This window comes from Sceloporus occidentalis, unplaced genomic scaffold (assembly GCF_023333645.1).
Source record: "Sceloporus occidentalis isolate IW3139 unplaced genomic scaffold, rSceOcc1.0.p SCAF_13, whole genome shotgun sequence".
In the NCBI taxonomy this organism is placed as follows: Eukaryota; Metazoa; Chordata; class Lepidosauria; order Squamata; family Phrynosomatidae; genus Sceloporus; species Sceloporus occidentalis.
Window position 1 is genome coordinate 16,741,167 of NW_028316993.1, and position 21,630 is coordinate 16,762,796.

General features: G+C 41.7%; 1 protein-coding gene across 3 annotated transcripts in view; it reads right to left on the bottom strand.

The window, feature by feature from the left end:
• Nucleotides 1–9,408: 9,408 nt before the first annotated feature.
• The window catches only part of ZDHHC18 (zDHHC palmitoyltransferase 18), a 34,654-nt gene continuing 22,432 nt past the window's right edge, over nt 9,409–21,630 (bottom strand). Inside the window, exons 6-10 of one of the 3 annotated variants that reach the window (XR_016271819.1) lie at nt 20,777–20,879; nt 19,487–19,596; nt 15,941–16,040; nt 12,330–12,425; nt 9,494–9,581 (exon numbers count right to left, since the gene is read on the bottom strand). Coding sequence is in view for 2 of the 3 variants with exons in the window: in XM_089478311.1 (XP_089334437.1) it covers nt 9,492–9,581; nt 15,941–16,040; nt 19,487–19,596; nt 20,777–20,879 (403 nt within the window). In the remaining variant the exon portion in view is untranslated. Of the gene's footprint in view, nt 9,582–12,329; nt 12,426–15,940; nt 16,041–19,486; nt 19,597–20,776; nt 20,880–21,630 lie in introns of all 3 variants that reach the window. The other 2 variants (XM_089478315.1, XM_089478311.1) reach the window with 2 other exon arrangements.

A 21,630-nucleotide genomic window follows, 5' to 3' on the forward strand; every position in this document is an offset into this window, starting at 1 on the left:
TAAAGACTGGATGGATGAGAAAGTAGAGGGGATCCATGCTTCTTTTTGGTGCTCCCAGGATGGACTAAGCTCTGCCTTTTACCACTCTATTTAGAGAAAGGGGGTGGCTCCTTTTTTATATATATATATATATATATATATATATATATATATATATATGCAAGGGTCAATGTACTGTTAAAACGCTTTTGATGTTGCACAGTTAAGGCAACATGTTTGGCACCAGATTTTCCACCTTGGTGACTGTAGTTAGCAGCTTGTGAGCTGGAGAAACTCCTCTCCCTAATGAGCAAAGAGACAGTGTAAACTTCTCTCAGATGAGGCTTTTATTCTTAGAAGAAGTTCCACTGTGTACAACACTATATACATCGACACCATCCACACTAGTAACAACTCTCTCTGGGGTAAAATGCTTGTCACTACTCTAGCAAAGGTTCCATGAGGCCTACTAGACCTCACCTCTCCCTTTGGTGCCACAAAGGATCCAGCCACCCTCCTGAGTGGCTTTTCAGACTGGTGGCATCCTACAGTACTTAACAGCACTTGTTGAATATCTTTTTATGTCACTTACTGTTTAAATGCCTAATCATTATGGCTCACAGTAACCCTCCTTTGCCTGGTTACTATTAAAACCCACATTGTACATTTTCCTTGTGACTCTATATCCCAACATGTACGTAGAGTTAAAGTACATTACAGTCGGCCCTTCTTATACACGGATTTTTTATCCACGGATTCAAGCATCCACGGTTTGAAAATGTTCCAAAAAAGTATAAATTTCAAATATCAAACCTTGATTTTCCATTTTTTATAAGGGACACCATTTTGCTATGTCATTATATTTAATGGGACTTGAGCATACACGGACTTTGTTATCCACAGGGGATCTTGGAACCAAACCCCAGCGTATAACACGGGTCCACTGTACTCTGTCATTGCATCTGAGTAAATGGGTTTAATCCATGAAAGCTCCTGCTGAAATAAATAAATAGGTCAGTATTAATGGTGCTACAAAATTGCTCCCTCCTTTTGTTGTTGTGTGCCTTCAAGTCATTTCTGACTCATGGTGATCCTAAGGCAAACCTATCATGGGGTTTTCTGGGGCTGAGAGTATCTGACACGCCCAATGGGTTTCTATGGCGGGATACAAACTGCCGCTTTGCGGCGGTCTGCCGCCGCCGCCGGTTAGTCCGCGGGGGAGCCGGAGCCTCCATACGGCGCGACTCCCGCGCGGAGCGAAAAAGAAGCTCCAAAATGGAGCTTCTTCTTGAGTCGCGTTTGCGACGTAGCGAGGCGCCAGGGGCGCACTTGCTACGTCACAACGCCCGCGACACGTACGGACGCTCAGCGTCCAATACGTCAAGATGGCGGCGCCCATGTGGAAGGGGCGCCGCCATCTTGTACGTATAGGATACGTACTAGGGTTAGGGGGGTGCGGAAGCACCGCCCCTTCCTAACCCTAGTACGTATTCTATACGTACTAAATGGCGGTATGTATCCCGCCTATGGCTGAGTAAGGAATCAAACCCTGATCTTTAGAGTCATAGTCCAGCAGTCAAACCACTACACCAGGCTGTCTCTCACTCCCCCTTACTTCTTTTATTTTCCCTTCCACTACAAAGAGTCTTAAACAGACATTTGATATTTATATTTTAAGTGTGTTTTAATATGCTTTTAAATTTATGTTTGAACTACTTTTCAATAGTACTTTTTTTACTATAGAATGCTGTTGTTATTACTGGCTAGAATGGACCTATTGCATCAATTTGATTTACTCACCATTCAGCAATTGTTTCAATAGGTCTCGTCTAGTAGGGATTAACTAACAAGGTTGAGGCCAATGGCTGGGTTAGGTTTTTTTAAACTTCTGTTTCACACTTTGTTTTAATTGTATTTTTTAAAAGACTTATACTGGAATCCGCCCTAAGTCCAAGGTTTTCGTGGCCAGCATCAATAGATTTTTGTGGGGTTTTGGGGCTATGTGGCCATGCTGTTGAAGAGTTATTTATTCTTTCTCTGAAGATGTCAGCCACAGATGCTGGCGAAACGTCAGGAATAAACTCTTCTAGAACATGGCTACATAGCCCGAAAACCCACAAAAATCTATGCCTTAAGTCCGTTATTGGGTGAAAGGCAGGGCATTAATTAATTACTTAAATTAATTAATTAGTTAATGGTTTGGAGAGTATGTTCTCGCCTGTTCTTTGTCACTCAGTCTGAAATCAATTACAGAAAAAGCATCTCTTTCAGACTCAAACCTGTTGCAACTTGCTTAAGGAAGGTTCTCCTTTCTTTTGATACCGCCAGAAAGGTGTGTGCAAAGGAGGAGGAGGAGGAGGAGGAGGAGGGAGCTCAGCTTTATGACAAATTCCATGTGCTTGTGTGATACTTCCCAGGTTAGCATGGGGATGGGACGGGACGGGTGCGGCCAGTAACTCAGATGCTCCACATTCAGCATGAATTGTCCCGTCAGGGTGACTAATGCGCCTGATGTACATAAGCAATGTGAGCAAGAGACTCCTCTATCATGTCTTAATCCAGTGACACAGACTCATTTCACAAAGAAACTTTCTTTTCAAACCCAGTGATGGGAAGCAGAGGGCCTTGGGGAGAGGCCAGTAAGAAATAATAATAATAAATAATACACTCATCCCTCCATATTTGCGGCTTTGCCTTTTGCGGCTTTGATTATTCATGGATTTGATTAATGTGTTCTCTCTAGGAATATCTAGGTCCTCCAGTGCAACTCTGTGGTCAACATTAACTAAAAGTTGTGCTGAAAGACCTAGAGATTCCTAGAGAGAATACTCTACTAGGTATTTGTAGCTCCTCCAGCGCAACTCAATGGTCAGTGTCTGTCAGACATTGACCACAGAGTTGCATTTAAGGACCTAGAGATTTCTAGAGAGGTGTCCTCTATGGTTAAAGGTGTTTTTGTTATTTGTGTTTTCCCCCCATATTAATTAATGGTTTGGTGCTCCTAATTCTAGTGAATGTGGAGGGACGAGTGTAATAATAACAACTATCATCATCATTATCATCATCATCACCATCTGTAAGTAATAGGCTGTAGGTCTGTGTTTCGTGCATTGAGGAAAGGATTGGATGAGGTCACTTACAAGTCCTGTCCTCACTTTCTGTTTAATAAATTTGGAAAGGTAAATTAAGGGTAGTCCCTTGACATGAATTTCTAGACGTAACCGACTGTAAATGGTGGTGCTCATCTCCGTTAGATTACTAAACCGAAGAGCCAGCGTAGTCCGAAGACAACTCTGGTGTGGCCAGCGTGACTGCATCAAACGCTGCTACCTTTTCACCGAAGTGTTACTTATTTATCTACTAGGAGTCCAACGCCAGATACTTAAAAATCCTTTGCTTCCCTGAAAGCACAGATGAGATTCCACTAATAAAGCTGTGCCCAACCTACTGCCCTCCAGATGTTTTGAAATAACAACACACATCATAGTTTTTTGTGGGTTTTTCAGGCTATGTGGCCCTGTTCTAGAAGTGTTTTTCCTGACGTTTTGCCAGCATCTGTGTCTGGCATCTACAGAGAAGATGCCAGCTATATTCTCTGGAGATGCCAGCCACAGATGCTGGTGAAACATCAGGAATAAACTCTTCTAGAACATAGCCACATAGCCCAAAAAACCCACAAAAAACAATGGATGCCGGCCATGAAAGCCTTCAACAACACGCATCGCCTCTTTTAATCCTGCTGGGTAAGCACAATGGGAGCTGCAGTCCAGCATATCCAGAGAAAGCTGGGTTGGAGAAGCCAACACAAAGACTTGGAGTAACTTTCCCCCTGTATGTTTTGAACACATAATTCTTTGTGGGTGTGCGCACGCATGGAAATATTATCTGAATAGATTTCTGCAGCCAGAGGGACCTGGTGCAGCAAGGCGATAGGCGGTTGTACTGTGTATCATAGGTACATGGATTTTGGCTGATTGTACGCAACTTTTCATTGAAAGAGTGGTACAGAAAATTGGGATGCCATAGAAACACAAAAGAATGACTTGAGGTTCTGTACAGCTGCCAGATTGTGCTTTGAGATGGAGGCTGAATGACAGTTGCAAACGCCTCGCATTCCTGCAGGTTCTTAAGGGAGTGTCTTCTATCTCACTGCAGAATCACAGTACACTTAATTATATGCTTGCTTGGCACTTTTTCATGACCAAATGCAGAGTTTGTACTAGTAACATTGCTATAGTATGCATCAGATCTCATTCCTAAGACTCTTCCACCCCAATATATTTGGAATCTATCGTTCAGACATCTTGCTTGCTATTTACTATGCAGTCACCCATTTTGCAGAACCCCAAAGGTCTTTATGTCTGTTCATTTGAAACAACGATTTCTGTAAACTGCTTAACCACATCATCTGCCTAAATCGCCTTTCGATCAAATAATATACAATTGAATTTACATGTACTACTTCAAATAAACTTCCTCTAGGTCTCATGTGTGGCCATCCTTTCTTCCTACTGTTATGTATTCAAACCTTATTTTTCTTATAATCGTATATCTAAACAGTATTCACAGATTTTAACTTGTATAATAATTCCACCTTTAAATTTGTCTTATTTCCCCATCATCTTTTTACTCTACCTATACTTTATTTCCATCTATTCTTACAAAACTTATATACAGAGAGCCATTCTTCCTCTATTGTATTCATATCCTTCTGCTTCAGATGAGATGTCAAGATGTCCATTTCCATCATTTCAGATAATTTTAACATCTATTAGTGGAAGCTCTTTTCCTCCCCACTTTTGAGCTCCCAGTAATCTAGCCAATGTTTTCATATAAAGTAAAATCCGCCAATATTTTCTATTTGAGGTGGAATCTTCTTCAACATATTAAGTAAATAAATTAACAGTCTAAGGTCGTATTTTTTGTGTTCAGTATCTTTTCTATCATAATGTGTACCTTCCTCCAATAGGCCTTTCGTTTGGGGCATTGCCACCACATATGAAACCATGTACCTCCCTTTTCTTGACACTTCCAACATTCATTAGAGTTCATCTTGTAGATCGTTGCAGTCTTACTATGCTCCCTTTTAGAATAGTTTTTCAATCCCTGTGCCTTTGTAAATTTATTAGTTTTGGTTCTAGCATACTTCCAACTCTCTAGGTCCAATCACCCTATCACAAACTGCGGCCCATTTTATCATTTCATCTGTTCCTGTTCTCTGTTCTTTAAATATTTGTACATATTGATGTCCTTTTCCTTGGATCAAAAAAAAAATCTTGTCAATTTCCATGCTATCTTCAAATTCTTCAGTTTTTTGATCCATCAGCCATCTTTCCCTTTAAAATGCTGCAATTTGATTTCTTGGAGATGCAAGGCAGAATCCTGATGGTGTCTTATATGCCCAAAAGTTCCCCTATGGAAATGGTTGGGCATTTCCCTCCAAAGAACAATGTTGGCATTCAGTTCAAGGTCGAAGCAGAATTGCACATGTACTGCTATAGTGCTTGCAAGTGCACATTCTCAGCTGATGTATATCCATCTGCCCCGTTGTAATTGGCTGTAGTACTTCAGTTGTGCAAACAGTTACACAACAGTGACACCCAACACATAGGTTGTGCGGCACAACCAAAGCATAACATCACAGCAGAGATCCACGGTGGCCTGGAGGTAGGATAGCTACCCAAGTTCTCTTTGTTCTCCTCTTCCAAGTAGTAAACCTGTGGTTGATAAACTATGATGATAGCAACTTAACTGGCAGTTCTTGTTATGAGCTTGGTTTTTCGGCCGTTGAGACCTGAAAACATGCCAAAGGGATGTTCTAAATGTTCTCAGGTGAATTCTGGTTACTCTTTTACCACCTCAAAGCCCAACTTTCCCAAGAGGCATATGCTGAACCCCAGCAAATACTGTACAAAATATGTACAGGACAGCCTTTGACTGCATCAGCCCCTCATTATTCTTGCCTCTCCCATGCCTCTGTAACAACTTCCCCCGTCATATTTCAGCGTAAGCAACTTCTGACATGTTGCAGGGAATCTACCAAGTAGGAAAGTTTCAAATTCCAATTCAGCAAAACTCAGTTAAGATGAACTGTAATGAAAAGTATTTGGGTGGGGACTTTGCACCTGTGTGCCAAACAGCAGACCACACCGTTAACACAGGAGAGGTGGGGCCCCACTACTATCTACTTATCCAACATACTTTCAGGACTCTGTTGACTCTGCACTATAAAATCCAATGTACTCCATCCAAAGTTAGCCACGATTCTTGCCTCAATTCCAGATCTTGTTGGATTACCTGTGTAGTAGGCTTCACACCATCTAGGTGTGCATCTGCACACTGTAGAAAGTTCTTTGGTGCATGTTCTATGTCTCTGAAATAGTTGCTCCCCCACCAGAACAGAGTGGGACACCCAGAACTATGCCAGGCATCAGGACAGGAAAAAAAAACACCCTCTGCCTAAATATCTGAAAAGCTGCCATCTTGATTAGATTTGCCTTGCCTTGATTTGCATGACACAAGAAAGATAAGGAAATGGCTTTAAAATCTGCCCATCTTCCCACTGTGATGGACAATACTGAGCAGATCTTAAAGCAGCGTCCTGTCTTTCTTGTGTCATTTGAATCGAGCCAAGGCTAGACGTCCAGGTACGCTGTGAAGCAGTTCTAGATTTGCCTTCAGCACATTCAGCATCTCTCACTGCTAGATATCACAGCCAGTACAAGTGATCAAACATTGGTAATAATGAAGGTAGAGTCATTCTGGGAAGTCAGTTTTTGGCTCACCTTTCTTGTAGATGACCCTCCAATAAGTCTCCAGGGAAAGGCAGGCTTCCCTGGGAGCCTGGTATTTTAGACAATGCTCTAATCTCATCCTGGGTTTGTTTAGGGGATTGCTGGGGTTTATTTAGTTAATTTCTAATGGGGAGATCCAGGCAAATCTAAAAGTTGGTTTAAATCCTTTTATTCTGGCTGTCCCTCTCCATTTTCTGCTTGCCTGTCTCAAAGAAGCAGAACTGTGTCACAAATGCAGCTGGAGTTCCAGCTTTGACCAAAGATACTGCCTTAGTGCTGTTTCTCCATCTAGAACAAGACTGTCTGCCCAGATGGATGGGCAGCGATTCCCAGGGATTTGGGAACACAGGAAGGTTTCTTGTTGCCTTTCATGCCATCTTTTTACCTGGAAATGTGAAGGTGATTGAATCTAGGACCTTCCATATGGATGCACCCTCCTGATGGGGACATTCTGTAGGATGTAGATTCCCACCAGCATGGCCCTGACCAAAATAACTCTCTTTAGGCTTATTTTATGTCATTTGCTTTATTAATCAGGAGAGAGGGAAAAGCCTATGAAACTTTATCACCAACCTCTGCAAATCCTGTTTGGTACACACAGCCACAGCTTCCAGGGACCCAAAAGCAATGAACAATTGAGCAAAAGGTTGCGTTTATCCCTGAACTGTAAATCAGAGCTATCTGCAATGTAAAGGCTCAGAATTAAGACCACAGCAGGCATCCTTTTAAAACTAGTTCAGATTCTGCCCCCTCTCCCAAATTACATTTTTCAAAACAATTTTAAAAATTGCTAATTGTTCTTTCCAAAACAATGAATTGCTAATTGTTCAGGTGGCATCTCAACTGATGGGCCCTGGCACCTTTATGTCAACTATTGCATTTTGAAGAGCTAGGGAAAAAACAATTGTCTGTAAAAACATTAAAAGCAAAATATTATCCTGATGCTGAATCTTTCACACTATCCCATATTCCTTGGCAACACAGTACAACCATTTGACCTCTCCATTGACTCTCAGCCATATGTATGCTTCACTGCAGAAGCAGAAGGGAAAGTGGAACTTGCAGCTGCCAGTGAACCCAAGATGTTTCCAATGCCTTAACAGAGAGATCAGACACTCATGAAGTAGGAGAGGAGAAATTTTATTGTTACAAAAGTGAAAGGCATAAATGGATTTCAAACCCTACATACAGTAACTATTAGTTCAGGGGCCAAAAGGTTTGGTTTTGTTCACTGCATAGGGCCTCCTGACAACCTCCCTGTTCTCTGCTCTGCTCCTCCTTGGCCCTGCAAGAGATAGGCAAGGGCAGGATTCTGTACAATAACTACTAGATAATCGCTACAAAATACTGTTTGTTAGTGTTTTTGTTTTTGACAGGGAGAGGAAGGGAAGGGGGAATCTAAAGCAATCCACCAAAACAAGTTAATCGATTAGCAGGTTAAGTGCAGAAAGGTGCAAAGTCCAACCTATCTACATACAAGGAGTGAGCATCCTCCTCATACAAAGTGTGAAAAAGTAGCCCTGCTGTGGGATTTTCAACCGGTGACCTCTACAATATTCTCCTTAGCAAGCTTCATTAGCTGCTTTTGTGCACTTTGCCAGGTTCAGGGCTGCACAGCAATGTGACCTGGCCTCTACTACTGGCCTTAGGTAGCCCAAGACAGAACCAGACAGGTTCATCTAAGCAAAAGGACTCTGTGCTTGAAGAGTTTTGGTACCGGGGTAGGTGGGTGGGTAATGACAATTCTGCAAACCTAAATTGTTATCTTGATTTATTTTACACAATATATTCAACATATTTGCATAATTCTGATTTTGCCCATGATGGGGAGAGGTAAACGGCAATACAGAGCATCAACTCTCCTCCTCAAGCTACTGGAAAACTGATTCCATGAACCATCTGGTTTCTGAGATTTGAGCAGAAACTGCTCACAAACTCAAAAGCATAACTTCACAACTATTATTCTATTACTCATAATATACATATATAAAAAATTAAAAAGATAGCAGAGATGCTCAGGAAGTTGAATTCAGCATCATTACCGTATTCTTGTTGTTTTTTTCCTGTGGTCCCGCTGGATTATATCACACAACAGACATACACACTGTCTCACAGGCCTGGGTATTGGCTCACAATTCTAGTGCAGCATAATTGCATTGAAATAGATGCAAACCTTGACCAAATGCACCAAGTAGGAATATATTAAATGCTAGTGCAAAGTTAGCCTTAATGGGGGTCTGTTTTGTTGCAGCTACAGACACCACATGGATTCTCAACTCACAAGTGGATCAGGGCTAGGGAAAGGAGATATATGCATGTACCCTAGCACATAGCTAATAACATTGATTACTAAAGGCATCCCATAGGAATTATAAAGCCTTGAGACACCTTTGCTGTAAAATAAGGCTAGAGATAGGAATCCCCCCATGGCCTTGATGTGCTTAGATGCTGGAGTCCATTCCCCCAACCCAAATACAGGAGCCAACAGTAACTCCCTTTATTGCACTCATAGCAGGTGGCTTGTATGGCTTTTAAGCTTCAAACCCCACGGATGGCAGGAGCACCTCCACTCCAGGCCTTGTGGGTCAGAACAGCTTTTTCCTTGTGCATGGTGGCATCTCCCTATCTTTACAGTGAAACGGGAAGAGATGCAGTAATATAAAAAATGAGATAGCCCTGGAGGGTAGAGAGGCACAGGTGGTGGCAATGGCTGGACTTTCAGATATTGGACAGGGCCTCTTGGGTTTGCCTTGGGTTTTGCCACGAGGCGCAGAGGGTCCTCAAAAGCTCTTTTGTGCCCCGGACACACTGGATGGTCCCAAGCAGTGTAGGGGAGGTGGGGTGGAACAAAAGGAAGAGAAAGAGAGAAAGAGAAAGAGAAAAAGAGGATTAGTAAAACGAAATACCTGAGATAGAAGGAATGGTCACAGCAGTAGAGCCCGCAGGCAAGCTAGAGAACAAGGAGAAGACAGTGGGAAATTGGTACAAGTTTGGTAAATCTGGAATGGGTGCCATTTTGGTAAAACTCAGTTTTGATTAGAAAGGTTTTGGTGAGAGAAGCATAGTCAAGAAAGGGAGGTGGCAAACACACCAGGTCAAAACAGAAACAAATTTCAAACCAATCCTGATTAGGAGAACCAAAACAAAAATAAATGGTTTCTGATAAATCTGTCACATGGGCATGCAAGAGTAAGAATACTTTTTCATGAGGTCTATATAGACAGGGTTATTTTTAAGAATAAAATCATCCGAATTTCCCCCTAGACTTTGTCTTTTCTACACCTCTTCTATCAGGTGTTTCCAGTCCTCTTTGCTTTCTGTATAGGCAGGGGCCAAATGTTTGTGTGACCTCCTATGCTATTTAATTCCTGATTTCACTAAGCATCTATATTTAACTACAGCTTATGCTGACAAATCTAAAATGCAGAAACGTGTCCTGGAGTTTACAGTAGACGGAGAACATGATGGACCCCTTAGTTGAGACAGGCATAGAATAAATGGGAACTTCCCAACATTCAAAGCTCTACACATAGTAACCGAGGAAGGAGAAGCCTGTCTAGGTTTCTAAGCTCTGTGGCAGTAGCGAAACACAGGGAGTCAAGTTGGATTTTTGTCTGGAATGCTACCTGCCTGTGATCTGACCCTCTTGCTTTCTGTGGCAGCAAATACAGGCAGATGGCTAGAAGGTCCAAACAAGAACTCAACTCTTCCCTTCTAGCACTCCAGAAAGGAGCACACCATCACAGCATCTCACTCATTCACCACTAGCTTTATTGGTGAGAGCAGAGCCAGTATTGCTCCAGCTGCTGCTTCCTTTTAGCTGCTCTTGGCAATAGTAAGCAATGCTCAAGACATTTCTCTCTGGTACTTTATTGCAGGGGGGAAGGAAGAGGAAAAGGGAAAAAAAATATTAGAAAAGTTCTCCAACTCTTTTTATTGCTGATAGGGAGGGATGGTGGAGGCAAAGCAGATTACTTGCATTGCTCTAGCAAGGGTTAACCAGCCTTCCTCACCGCAGTGCACTCCAGGTGGTTTGTACTATAGTTCTTAGGATTCCTAAACCGATGTAAACTGAAATCTAACATATCTGGAGAACACCAGGTTGAGCAAGATAGTTATACATTAAATATAAAGTGTTTGTTAGAAAGTAGTCTAGGCAACTGGACAACAGCCACAGTTCAAACCAAACGTACATTATGGTATCACTGTTAACAAGGGATTGGGCTGCCAAATGGCTCTTTGTTAACATGGCCTATCTCAAGATTTCAGGACAGATGACATCTGTTCGGCTTGGAACTTCCCCACATAGACAATGACCTTCCATATGTTGATTCATCTCTTTTGGAATCAATTCCAAATGGAATTTTGAAGCAGAAGGGAATCAAATAGAAAGCACTGGCAGGAATTAGTGGCTGGAAATTTACACATTCGGTTTGATAAAGCAAGCTTACAGATAATTACTTACCAGCAATACAAAACAAGCACACATGAAAAAGGATTAAGGCTCATTTTGGGAAAAATGACATGGCAGTAAAATGAGCACTAGTGAGGAGCCAGCAGCCGTTAAACAGCAGAGCCATGACAGCACAGTTAGGTCCCTGCTTTAGTCCAAAATATGGAGTATGGACACTCTGGCCATCAATGGGATGGTCATCTTGAAAGCTGGTGTGATAAAGACACTGGGCAGAAACATCCTGAACTGGTCCCTTCTTACACTGTAACTCAGCCATGGGGCTATGAGGCAAGCTGCTTAGGCTCAGTAATTCACCTGCAAGACCTAAGACAAAAGATCCAGTGCACTCAAGTAGAAGCTGGAAAGTAATGTGAAGCACTTCAGATATTCAAAATCAACCTATCAATACTAAATGGTGACCTACTAGAGCAGAAGACTTCTGCCTTACCAATCTAGCACGGTCACAAAGTAGCACTCTCACATAGATGTAGGGGGAAGCAAATGGTCCTCTCCAGCAACCTTCATCAGCATCCCAAAACCATCCCCTACTGTAGGAGCCATCATTTACGTGACATGAGAGATTTAACTGTTCAGTAGTAGATGGGGAAGGCAGACCATCTCATTTACTCATTTACTATTCTGCCTTTAACTTTTAATCCAATATTCACAGTCAAGAGATTATGTAGAGATACAGATTGTATTTCCAACTACTTCAGGGTAATGGGTCTGCGGGAGGTGATTTGCACCACATGTTTTCATTTTCAATCCTCTGAGAATCATAGATGAATGGACAGACATGCCCTAAAAAAAAAAGCTATGAAGCCGCTTCCTGCCTTCTTTAAAGTCTGAAACTCAATGGGTTGAGTACTTTGTTCACAATCCTCCCCACCTATCTATCCCTCAGCCTGCAGGCTACCTTGCTGCCCCACAGCTCTTCTCACAGCTTCAGCTACTGATGGGATGGCTTGTAAGGCACACAACAAATGAGAACAGCCACAGACTGGAGGTGGTGGTGGTGGGGAAATGAGCTTCAGGCTTGAAGCAACTCATGCGGTGAGAATGAGATAATTCACTGAATGAGGTCGAGGAAAGAAAATTCTTACCAGCTAACCTTCAGAGAGCAGTACTAACCCATCCTGTGGGGAGGGGCTATCCCATCAGGCTGTGCAAGATATGGCAAAGTCCTGGCAAGCATCCTCCTGAAGAAGACACCAGAGATTATGTACCACGGCAGTCTTGAGTTTTGGAAAGTAAAATTGGGGCAAGGTGAGAGATGGCGGAAGCAAGCGTGAGTGCTGTCCACCAGCGGTGGAATGTGCTTTGGACAAGGAAAGGTCATCTTAAATTATGGCTATGCTGATATGTTATCTATAAAATCATTTCAATAAACAGCACTGAGTCTCCCTATGAACACACAGAAATGGGGGAAGCACTCAGCAACTGCAGCTATGCCTGCTGGATTCCCAAGTCAGCATCAGGGAAACTGGTGCTACCCATCAATGTTCTGCCAAAGCTTAGCTAAAGACTGTGTTCCTTAATCTAGCATAAGATAATGCAAACACAAAACTCAAAAGGAATTAGCTCATTTAAAAAACTGTTTTTTATTACAAAAGCAAACAAGAAGAAAAAATGACTTCACCACCAGAAAACTGTTTATCCCCACAAATTTAACACTTCTATAGTCCTTACCTCCTCCCTCCCACCTAAGCTTTATGAAAATGATTATGTGTTACAAGGTGGCCTGAACTAACAAGAACAACTTCTTTTCCAGGTTAAGGTATGGGGCCAACTTCTAGAAATAAGATGGGCTACAACTGGAGATCAGGATTCCCCCCTCCTGATAATGTCCTGGAAAGCTGCTTGGAGAAAAGGTGAGCCCACTTTAAAATTATGAGATTCCACCCTGAAAACAAAGCATTCTGTTCTGGACCAACTGAACAGGCATAACCTCTGTGCTAGTAAATGAACCACCATCTGAAAATGCACCATTACAGATGAAATGGCAAATGGGACTTTTAATGGGAATAGTAATTATTCAAAAATGGGCGGGATACCAGCAGAAAAAGAGAAACTCCAGGAAGTCTCACAGAACAGAAATGGCATTGCAGCCTCAGCAGGCTTAACACCAGGGCTCAAGCCTATTATTATCTAGGCCGGGAAAGAATTTACTATATCTCTGGTTTTGGTACTTGTGTAAATATCAAGGAATGCAAGCACCTGTCCCACATACCAGCTGCACAGAAGTTGGATCTGCCTTTCTAACTATTCCAGGGGACTTGAGATCCTTATATTTAGTAGGAGAAGAGACTCCTGAAATCTGTAGTACCTCCCAGCATAGTGGGCCATACATAGAGCTTCTCCAAGTGGTGTCCATCTACCAAAACCTGCAGTTCTGTATGAGGAATGAGCCAAATTCTTCCTGTCAAAATGCAATACAAGCAGCGGGTACTCTAGCCTCAACATTTGATTGCTCAAAGCTGCTGCATCAGAATATCCCATACCTGCATTTCAATTTTGGCTTTGTATCATACCTTAAGCTCATCTTTAAGTGCAGCTCCAGATTCTATAAAGGGACCTTTGATTACATGCACAGTTTCATCTCCATTGCAACTACATGATTCAGTGGACAAATAGATTTATTCAGTCCTCCAATCATCATAAAAATGTAAAGGAACAGGCATAGAAATGCCACAAACGTTTGTGGTCTTTGATCTCTTGCAGGAGATGCTCCAGATCTAGCGATAAGTGCAAAGGGAGTTCAGAAGTACTCCCTCTAGTAACATCAGTCTACTTAGAAAAATTAAGTTCAGTTAACTAATAGTATTAAAGAGTGCAAGACTGAGAAGGGTATTCTCCTCCTCCTCCTAAGGACAAGCAATGAGGAAGGACCTGTGTCGATCCAGTTTAACAAGGCTGGGTATCTCCCTGCCCACCTTAGGGCTGCCTAAGAAATCTCTCCCAGGCATGATACTGTACATATCAATGGAAGAAGCCTGCCATGTGCCTGGGGCAACAGGTGGGATTCAAGAATGCTCCACGGAAGGGGGTGGCACTACTCAAAGGTGTTGAGGTATGTCACATACATGAAGAGCATGTCTGGAAATGCGGAAGGAAAGATATGAATTGTTCTATATCTGATCCCTCACTTAAAGGGAGAATTCCTGAGATATGACCTCAATGATTCCAATTTAAAAAAAAATATAGCTGCAATGTTCATGTTTTTCTGATCCTCTGCTGAGGCAGCATTTTTTTAAAAGGCACACTTGATTTGTCCCTTTGAGACCTCAAATCCTTCTCTGTTTCCAGCAAACTCTAGTTTCTTCTGGTCATTAGGGATAAGGAAGATCAAGCTTCCTTATGTCCTATAGACTTCCCATTGTTTCCTATAGGCTGACAAAGTTCAAGGAAAAATTACAGATAAACAAATTTCAATGCTATTTTTTTTTTAAAAAAACTGGTTCTATGAACCTGTGAGCACAGGCTTATGTAGAATAAAACCACTTTAAAAATCCTTACAAAAATCTACAAAAGTTGTGCAAAAATATCCAGCAGCTTTTAATAGACACATTTCAAGTATTTCACATGTATTTGACCTTCCTATATACATAAGGGCTCACACAGCAGGATGGGAGGCACTGTTAAGAGGAATTCCAATAGGCATATTTATTATCCCTCCCCTCTTTATATGACTAGTCAAGAATCCAAGTGAGTGGACTCAGCTTCCTACAGAGAAATAAATATTTAATGCTTCTGAGAAGGTTTCTTTCTGGATTCCTCCTTGAACACAGCCTTGGGCCAGTATTTCTCCTGACAAAAATAGCTCTGTGACCCATAAGCACCAAGTGGCAATATTCCATCTCTATTTACATCACTGAATTATCTTTGTAGGATTTCCTTAATTTTCATTTATTAATTAAACAAATAACCGCACAGGGCTGTGTTACTGTTGTCCTGATTCAACTGTAACGAACAGGGACAACAACCCTACATTGAGAAACCATTTTCTGAAGCTGACCCAGACGATCAGCTCATGCTCCTTGCTAAGGATCGTCTAACCTATGCATTCCTCTCACTCCCGTTGGTGAGAACAGGAGAGCAGTCCTGGTAAACCAGCTCAGCAAGCAACACTTGCTGCTGGGGCAAGGAGTGCTGTGTCCTCAAACAGTACTCTCTGGCTGAAGGCTTAGCCAAGTAGTAATTATCTTTCTTGCTGCTCACACAAAGCAGCAGGACTGACAGACTAATGTCAAAGCTTCACCAAGGAGCATGTTAAGTGCTGTTTAGACGATGGGCACTTTTATGCTCTTTGTACCAGTGCCATATGCAAATTGCTATGCTTTTTTTCAATCAGTCCCTGCAGTAGAACCTCTGAGGATGGACGGTTCTCGAGAAGCTGGCATTTCCAACCAGTGGCATTGTTTGCTCTAAGCAATTCTGACCCATTTTTCCCCTGTGTCACATCAGGGCCTGCCTAGAGTCTTAGATGCAACAGTCCACAATGCTGAGGTAAATCCCACTGTATAAAAATCAAACCAAATAAAAAAACCAACACAGGAAATAACAGCATGTGGTTTGAGTAGGAGCTTGGGAGGCTCTGCCTCATGAGGCTGTCCTGTCTGAGCCCAATAAAATGGTAAACTGGAGAAGAAGCACCGGCTGGAGGTAGACCTAGGCACAGGACTCTATGGCAGCACTGCTAAGGTTTGGCTCATACCATGCTGGAATCCGATTTCATTCCAAAGGAAGGGATTTCACTCTTAGGCGTGGTTGGGATCGCAGCATCTGCCTGGATAAATCCTCTTCTGTCTATTAAACTAGATGAGGAAGAGAGAAAAAGAAAGCAAGAGGGTTAGAACCCAAATGAGCAGTCCTCTTTTCCATCTTGATAATGCATATTTTACAAAAGAGAGAGGACTTCCAGTTTGCTTTAGATCATAAATATAAAACTGAGATAGTCTTATTCTGGTGTAATATATAAAGTGTACAAGAACAGGATATTCCTTGGGCAAAAATTTACATGCATCTTGCTTAAGCATGGCCTGTTGTTTCTGTTTTAATATCAAACAGGCCTCAAGTGTCAGCATGTACAGGATTCTACAGAGCAGCCCAGCAATGACAGTATGGGCAGATAAATTCCTCCAGATGGGGAACACCTGGCCTTTTGGATGTTGCTGGACTACAGATCCACTCACCATGACTGATGCTGGTGGGGACACATGGGAGGTGGAGTCCAGGGGCTTTAAATGGCCATAGTTTCTCTTTCTTGCCTTGGCTTAGATTATGGATGTGAACAACAGAAACTCAAGAAAATGCTCTCTGTCTTGTGCTAGGCTTACACCATATTTTGGATCTACTTCACCTTGTGTTAAAACTGAGCCTTCATCTCTGTTTTGCCCAGAGAAAAGCATACACAATATTAATATCAAGGGGCCCGAACAGACAGGCCAAAATAAAGCTGCTTCGGGTCACTTTGGAGACAAATGATGCATGCATCCTATGAGGCCGAAAGCTGAGCCAAAGCCACGCTCCAAGACTAGAGACTGGCGCAGCTTTGGCTCAGCTTCTGGCCTCTTAAGATGCGTGTATCATTTAAACAGCATTCCTCCAAAATGACCTGAAGTAGCTTTATTTTGGCCTGTCTGCTTGGGCCCAAGGTTATTAGAAGAGAAGCACACTCTGAAGCCAAGGCTTAAGGTAATGTTTTTGGTATTCATTAATCTGATTTTGAATGTGATGCCGTACATCTGGAAAAATATGGCTCAAGTGGACCCCTATGCATTTTTTTAAAAGAATGAAACCATGAACAGAACACATTCAAATGATGGATAACAAGCGGCCGATAACATTTCTTCTTATAGGCATTCATGAGCCCTTCAAGGAGATATCTCCTAAACACCAAGGGCTACCTTTGAGACTGAGATAAAGAAAAAAAGACTTAAGTCTATGAAAGCTTATGCTACCAACATATTCCTTTCTCGCAGTTAGTCTTAAAGGTGCTACAAGATCCCTTTGCATACTCATCCAGACTAAAAAAGCTATATTTTTTAATTCTACTACCATGTGCTAATGTTAGAGTCACTCTTCATTTTGTCCAATTCTGCCCTCTTGTGACTACATGAAGACGGGTAAAATGGGATTATCAGCAAAGCGTTAGGTAGTTTAAACCTGCATCTAGACATGAAAGTCAAGAGCTGCATGCTAAAACTAAGTTTAGTGGAAATTCCACAAGATACAAAATGCCAAATATATGTAACAGCATAAGCATTTTCAGAAAAAAAAAACAACAACCCTGTAAATCAAAGGTACTGGTGAGTTGGACAATCCTGCTGAAAGACCAGATCCATTGGGTTCTGCCATTTCATGCCGTTTTCATTCCAGCTGGCTATTGCTATTTAATATTGCCTAAGTATTTAATGTTGCCTGAACCCAGAATCCTATTGATGTCATATACCAGCATTACATCCTATTATGCCAGCAGATGTACTATTTTGTTTGCTGCAGAAGGAAGTATCCATGTGTCTCCTTGTACAATTGCCACCTGTCCACATAATGTGCCTTGATAGTGCTGCAGTGTGCCTCCTTCAGCACCCAGAGGGCTCTCAGGCACAGTCTGGTCACAGTGTGGACTTTCAGGACTGCCAGTGTAGTTCCTGAAGGCCCAGCAAGGCTGAGAACGGTTCCTTTCTCTTGGTCATGGAAAATACAAGCAGATGCTCATCAGGATCTCCATACAGCCTCAACCACTAGCTGTAGGGATGTGTTCTGCCACTATCAAGCTATATTGCTTAAGTGGTATAATGGAAGCCTGGTGTTATTACACCTCTGGAGATTTATATTCCACTTCAACAGAATCTTGGTCTGAGCTTATTTTTACCCCTCTGTCCTCCTTTCTTTTTGTGTTTTGGTCATTTAGAATGTGCTGTATATACTCATATTTAAGTCTAGAAATTTTAGTTAAAAATTGACCCAAAAAAACCCAAGACAATTTATTCATGGGTCCATGAAAATACTGTTACTCTTACTAAAAAAAAGGGTCCATCCCCTGGTGAAATCTTTCTTGGAAATACTGGCCCCTACTCTCTTATCCATCCAGCTTTTAGTGTGAACTTTGGCCTGTTACAGACTGCCAAAATAAAGCTGCTTCGGGTCTCTTTGGAGGTATGCTATTTAAATGATGCATGCATCCTAAGAATCCGGAAGCTGAACCAAAGCTGCACTCCAGTGCTTAGGAATGGAGTGTGGCTTTGGCGCAACTTCCGGACTCTTAGGACCCATGCATCATTTCAATAGCATACCTCCATAGAGACCCGAAGCAGCTTTATTTTGGCAGTCTGTAACAGGCCATAGACAGTTAATGCCTGCTAAGATTCTGTAAGTTCTTTGGCAATGTTTTCCTTTGCTTTCCCGTTTGATCCTGTTACATACCCCTAAATTTTACCCTCCACTTAGCCATGGGTCGTATCAAAATCCATAATTTTGGTCCCAAAACCTGTCCTCAACTTCTACATGAGGTCGACTTACAGTCGAGTATATACGGTAAGCAAATCAGCAAGGACTCATCTTTCTTTCTTTAGTGGGGGAACTCTTTCGGATGAAGAGAGGAAAATGTATACTCATGCCATGCCCAGATACCAACAACTGTTATCTTTTCAAGGCTGACTTGTTGTCAAGATCAGTGAAGTGATGGCCTCAAAACGCAAACTGTGTACATCATTTAAGATGCAGCAAATTATATTTTTAGTACAGAAAAAGAGACAAGAGAATTTGGATTTTTTTGCCTCAGGCCAGCTGTGCATCCCTCAGCACTTCCTGTCTGGCTTTGCCTTTCCTCACTAGTGTAGCAATTTTTCCTCTCCCACTGTCATTTCTTACTGGCTCCATCTTTTCTAGTCCAGGCTCCCAAGCCCACATTGACTTCCACTCAATGTGGTGGACGACCTGCTTTTTTCTAACACAGTAGCTAGTTCTTAATTTTGGTCTTTGAATGAGCAGTGGCACACAGAAGAAGGAGGAAGCAGCCATGGCAGGGAGGTGGAATGAGGAAAATCCCTCTCAACCTTTATAAGCAGGAGCCCCTGTGCTGTCTGACTTCTGCAAATTGCTGCCCCAACACACTCATCTCAGAGGAAGGCTTTGTTAATAATCCTGGGCTCAGAAGAGCTGCTACTCAGTCCCTCTCCCCTCCACCCAAATGAACATGATTCAGTGTTATCTATTGTATATTAAGGTGCAGATCCTATTCAGGAAAGAGCATCCTTACCTGGGATAGAACGGTCCACAAAGCACTGCACAGCAGTTAGTGAGGACACTTTTATGGCTGTAGGGATTGGCAAATTCAGAACCTCTCTTACTCGACCATGCCCCTTTGAGCTACAAACCAAAAAAGACAAACTGGTTAGAAAAAGCCAAGTGGAAGAAAAATTAGTGAGAAACCTGTCTGGCTGGGCTAGATTCAGAAAGACACTTGCCCAATTTCCAAGAAATATTTCTGATTATTGATAAAGATTCCTACTCAGCTACTGAATTTTGGCCTCTCCAATTAGATAAGACTCTTGCTATTCTGCGTATTTATCCCCCCCAGTGCAAATCAGTTGTAATGCCTTTACTAGAAAAGCAAATTAAATATTCACATAGACCAGGGATAAAATAAATGAAAACATGCCTTTACAAGCATGTAGACTGTTCTGCACTTGTAAAATCATGGTCAGTCAGAACCAAAACTTACAAAATTTAATCAAAGAACTAGTTAGAATAATCAGTTTAAAGACTTTAATAATTAAAATGCTGTTCTGAGTCATCAGGTAGCCATTTTTAAATATATATATATATATATATATATATATATATATTTAGTAGCACTGTTTAATAAAAACTTTAAATAATTTCTTTTTTTCATAAGCAAAATTATGAAGGTTTAAGAGATTGATTCAAAACCATACAATAAACTGACTTTGGCTACAATCTTAAATTTGGCTTACACACAACTGAAAATTCCACTACAACTTCTTTAATTTGGTGACTAAATGATCAGAGTGTGTGTGTGTGTGTAAAGGAGTAGACGTATGTGTGTGTGTGTTTGTATGAGATAGAAAGATCCAAAACACACTGCGGAAATAATCCAGTTTGAGACCTCTTTAACTGCTCTGGTTCAATGCTAGGGAATTTTGGGAACTGTAGTTTTGTGAGACATTTAGCTTTCTCTGTCAGAGAGCTCTGGTGTCACAATAAACTACAATTCCCAGGATTGCCTAGCACTGAGCCAGAGCTAAAGTGGCTTCAAACTGGGTTATTTCTGCAGTGTGTTTTGGACCAACAAGTCAATATCTGTGGACCAAAGAGTCAAAACAGACACAACACAGCCATTCATCTAAGGCCAGCCTTCCCAACCAGTGTCATACAGATGTGTTGGGCTACAACTACCATCATCTCAAACTTCTCACTATCCCTAGTAGCGCCAATCCCTCCATTCTTGCTCAGCTCCTTGAACTATTATTGTGGAGTTTGTCTAAAGGTCCAGTAATTTTCTATTTAAAGAAATATTTATACTCACATCCTCGTTGGTTGTCAAGTTGGAGGCAACTAAGTAAGTGTGAAACCCTGAGAGGCCAAAGATAGACCAGACTGAGAAAAAACAGATTACCAATTCCAACACAGTGAGCAGAGAATCAAGGAAGGAATAACACATGGTTTTGGGGAGAACTTTATCTTCTCTAATTCGCCGAGACAAAAATCCTCAGCACCACTTTCAAAAATCCAATGGTGTTATCATCATTAGTAGTTCACAAGTAGAATACTTGTTCTGTACCTCAGCACCAGGGATCTCCAGCTTTTTATCTGATATCATGCCATACTCTTCAATACTTTAAAGTATTTTCAGAGTAGATTTGGGGCAAAATGATAACAATAAAACAAATAGCAATAACACAATACACAGCCTTAACAACATTTAAAAAACAAGATCTAAAAAGGCCTGGGATATTTTTTTTTTAAAGCCTTCAGTTGGCATTAAAAAATAGCAAATTTGGCATTAAGCCTCAGTAAAGGATGTCAGCAGAACTTAAGTTAACCTCTGTTTTGGGCAATGAGAATTGCTTAAGACCAGGCAAGTTTGAAAACATTGGACCTAATGAATCCTAGGACTTATGCAGAATCCTATGGCTAAAAGAGACCATGAAACAAGATCATGTCCTAAAAGCAGAGGTCTTCTTCAGTTCCTACAACAAGGGAGGACCAGATGTTCTTGGACTGCAACTCCCATTATATCTAGCCAGTACAAGACAAAGTATCACAGGAAATTTAGTCCAACAATACTTGGAATGTCACAAATTGATTACTCCATCCTATAAAGAGAGCCCCTGCCCTTTTCTGCATTAGTAGTTAGGGGTCAGCTATTGCTAGGATTTT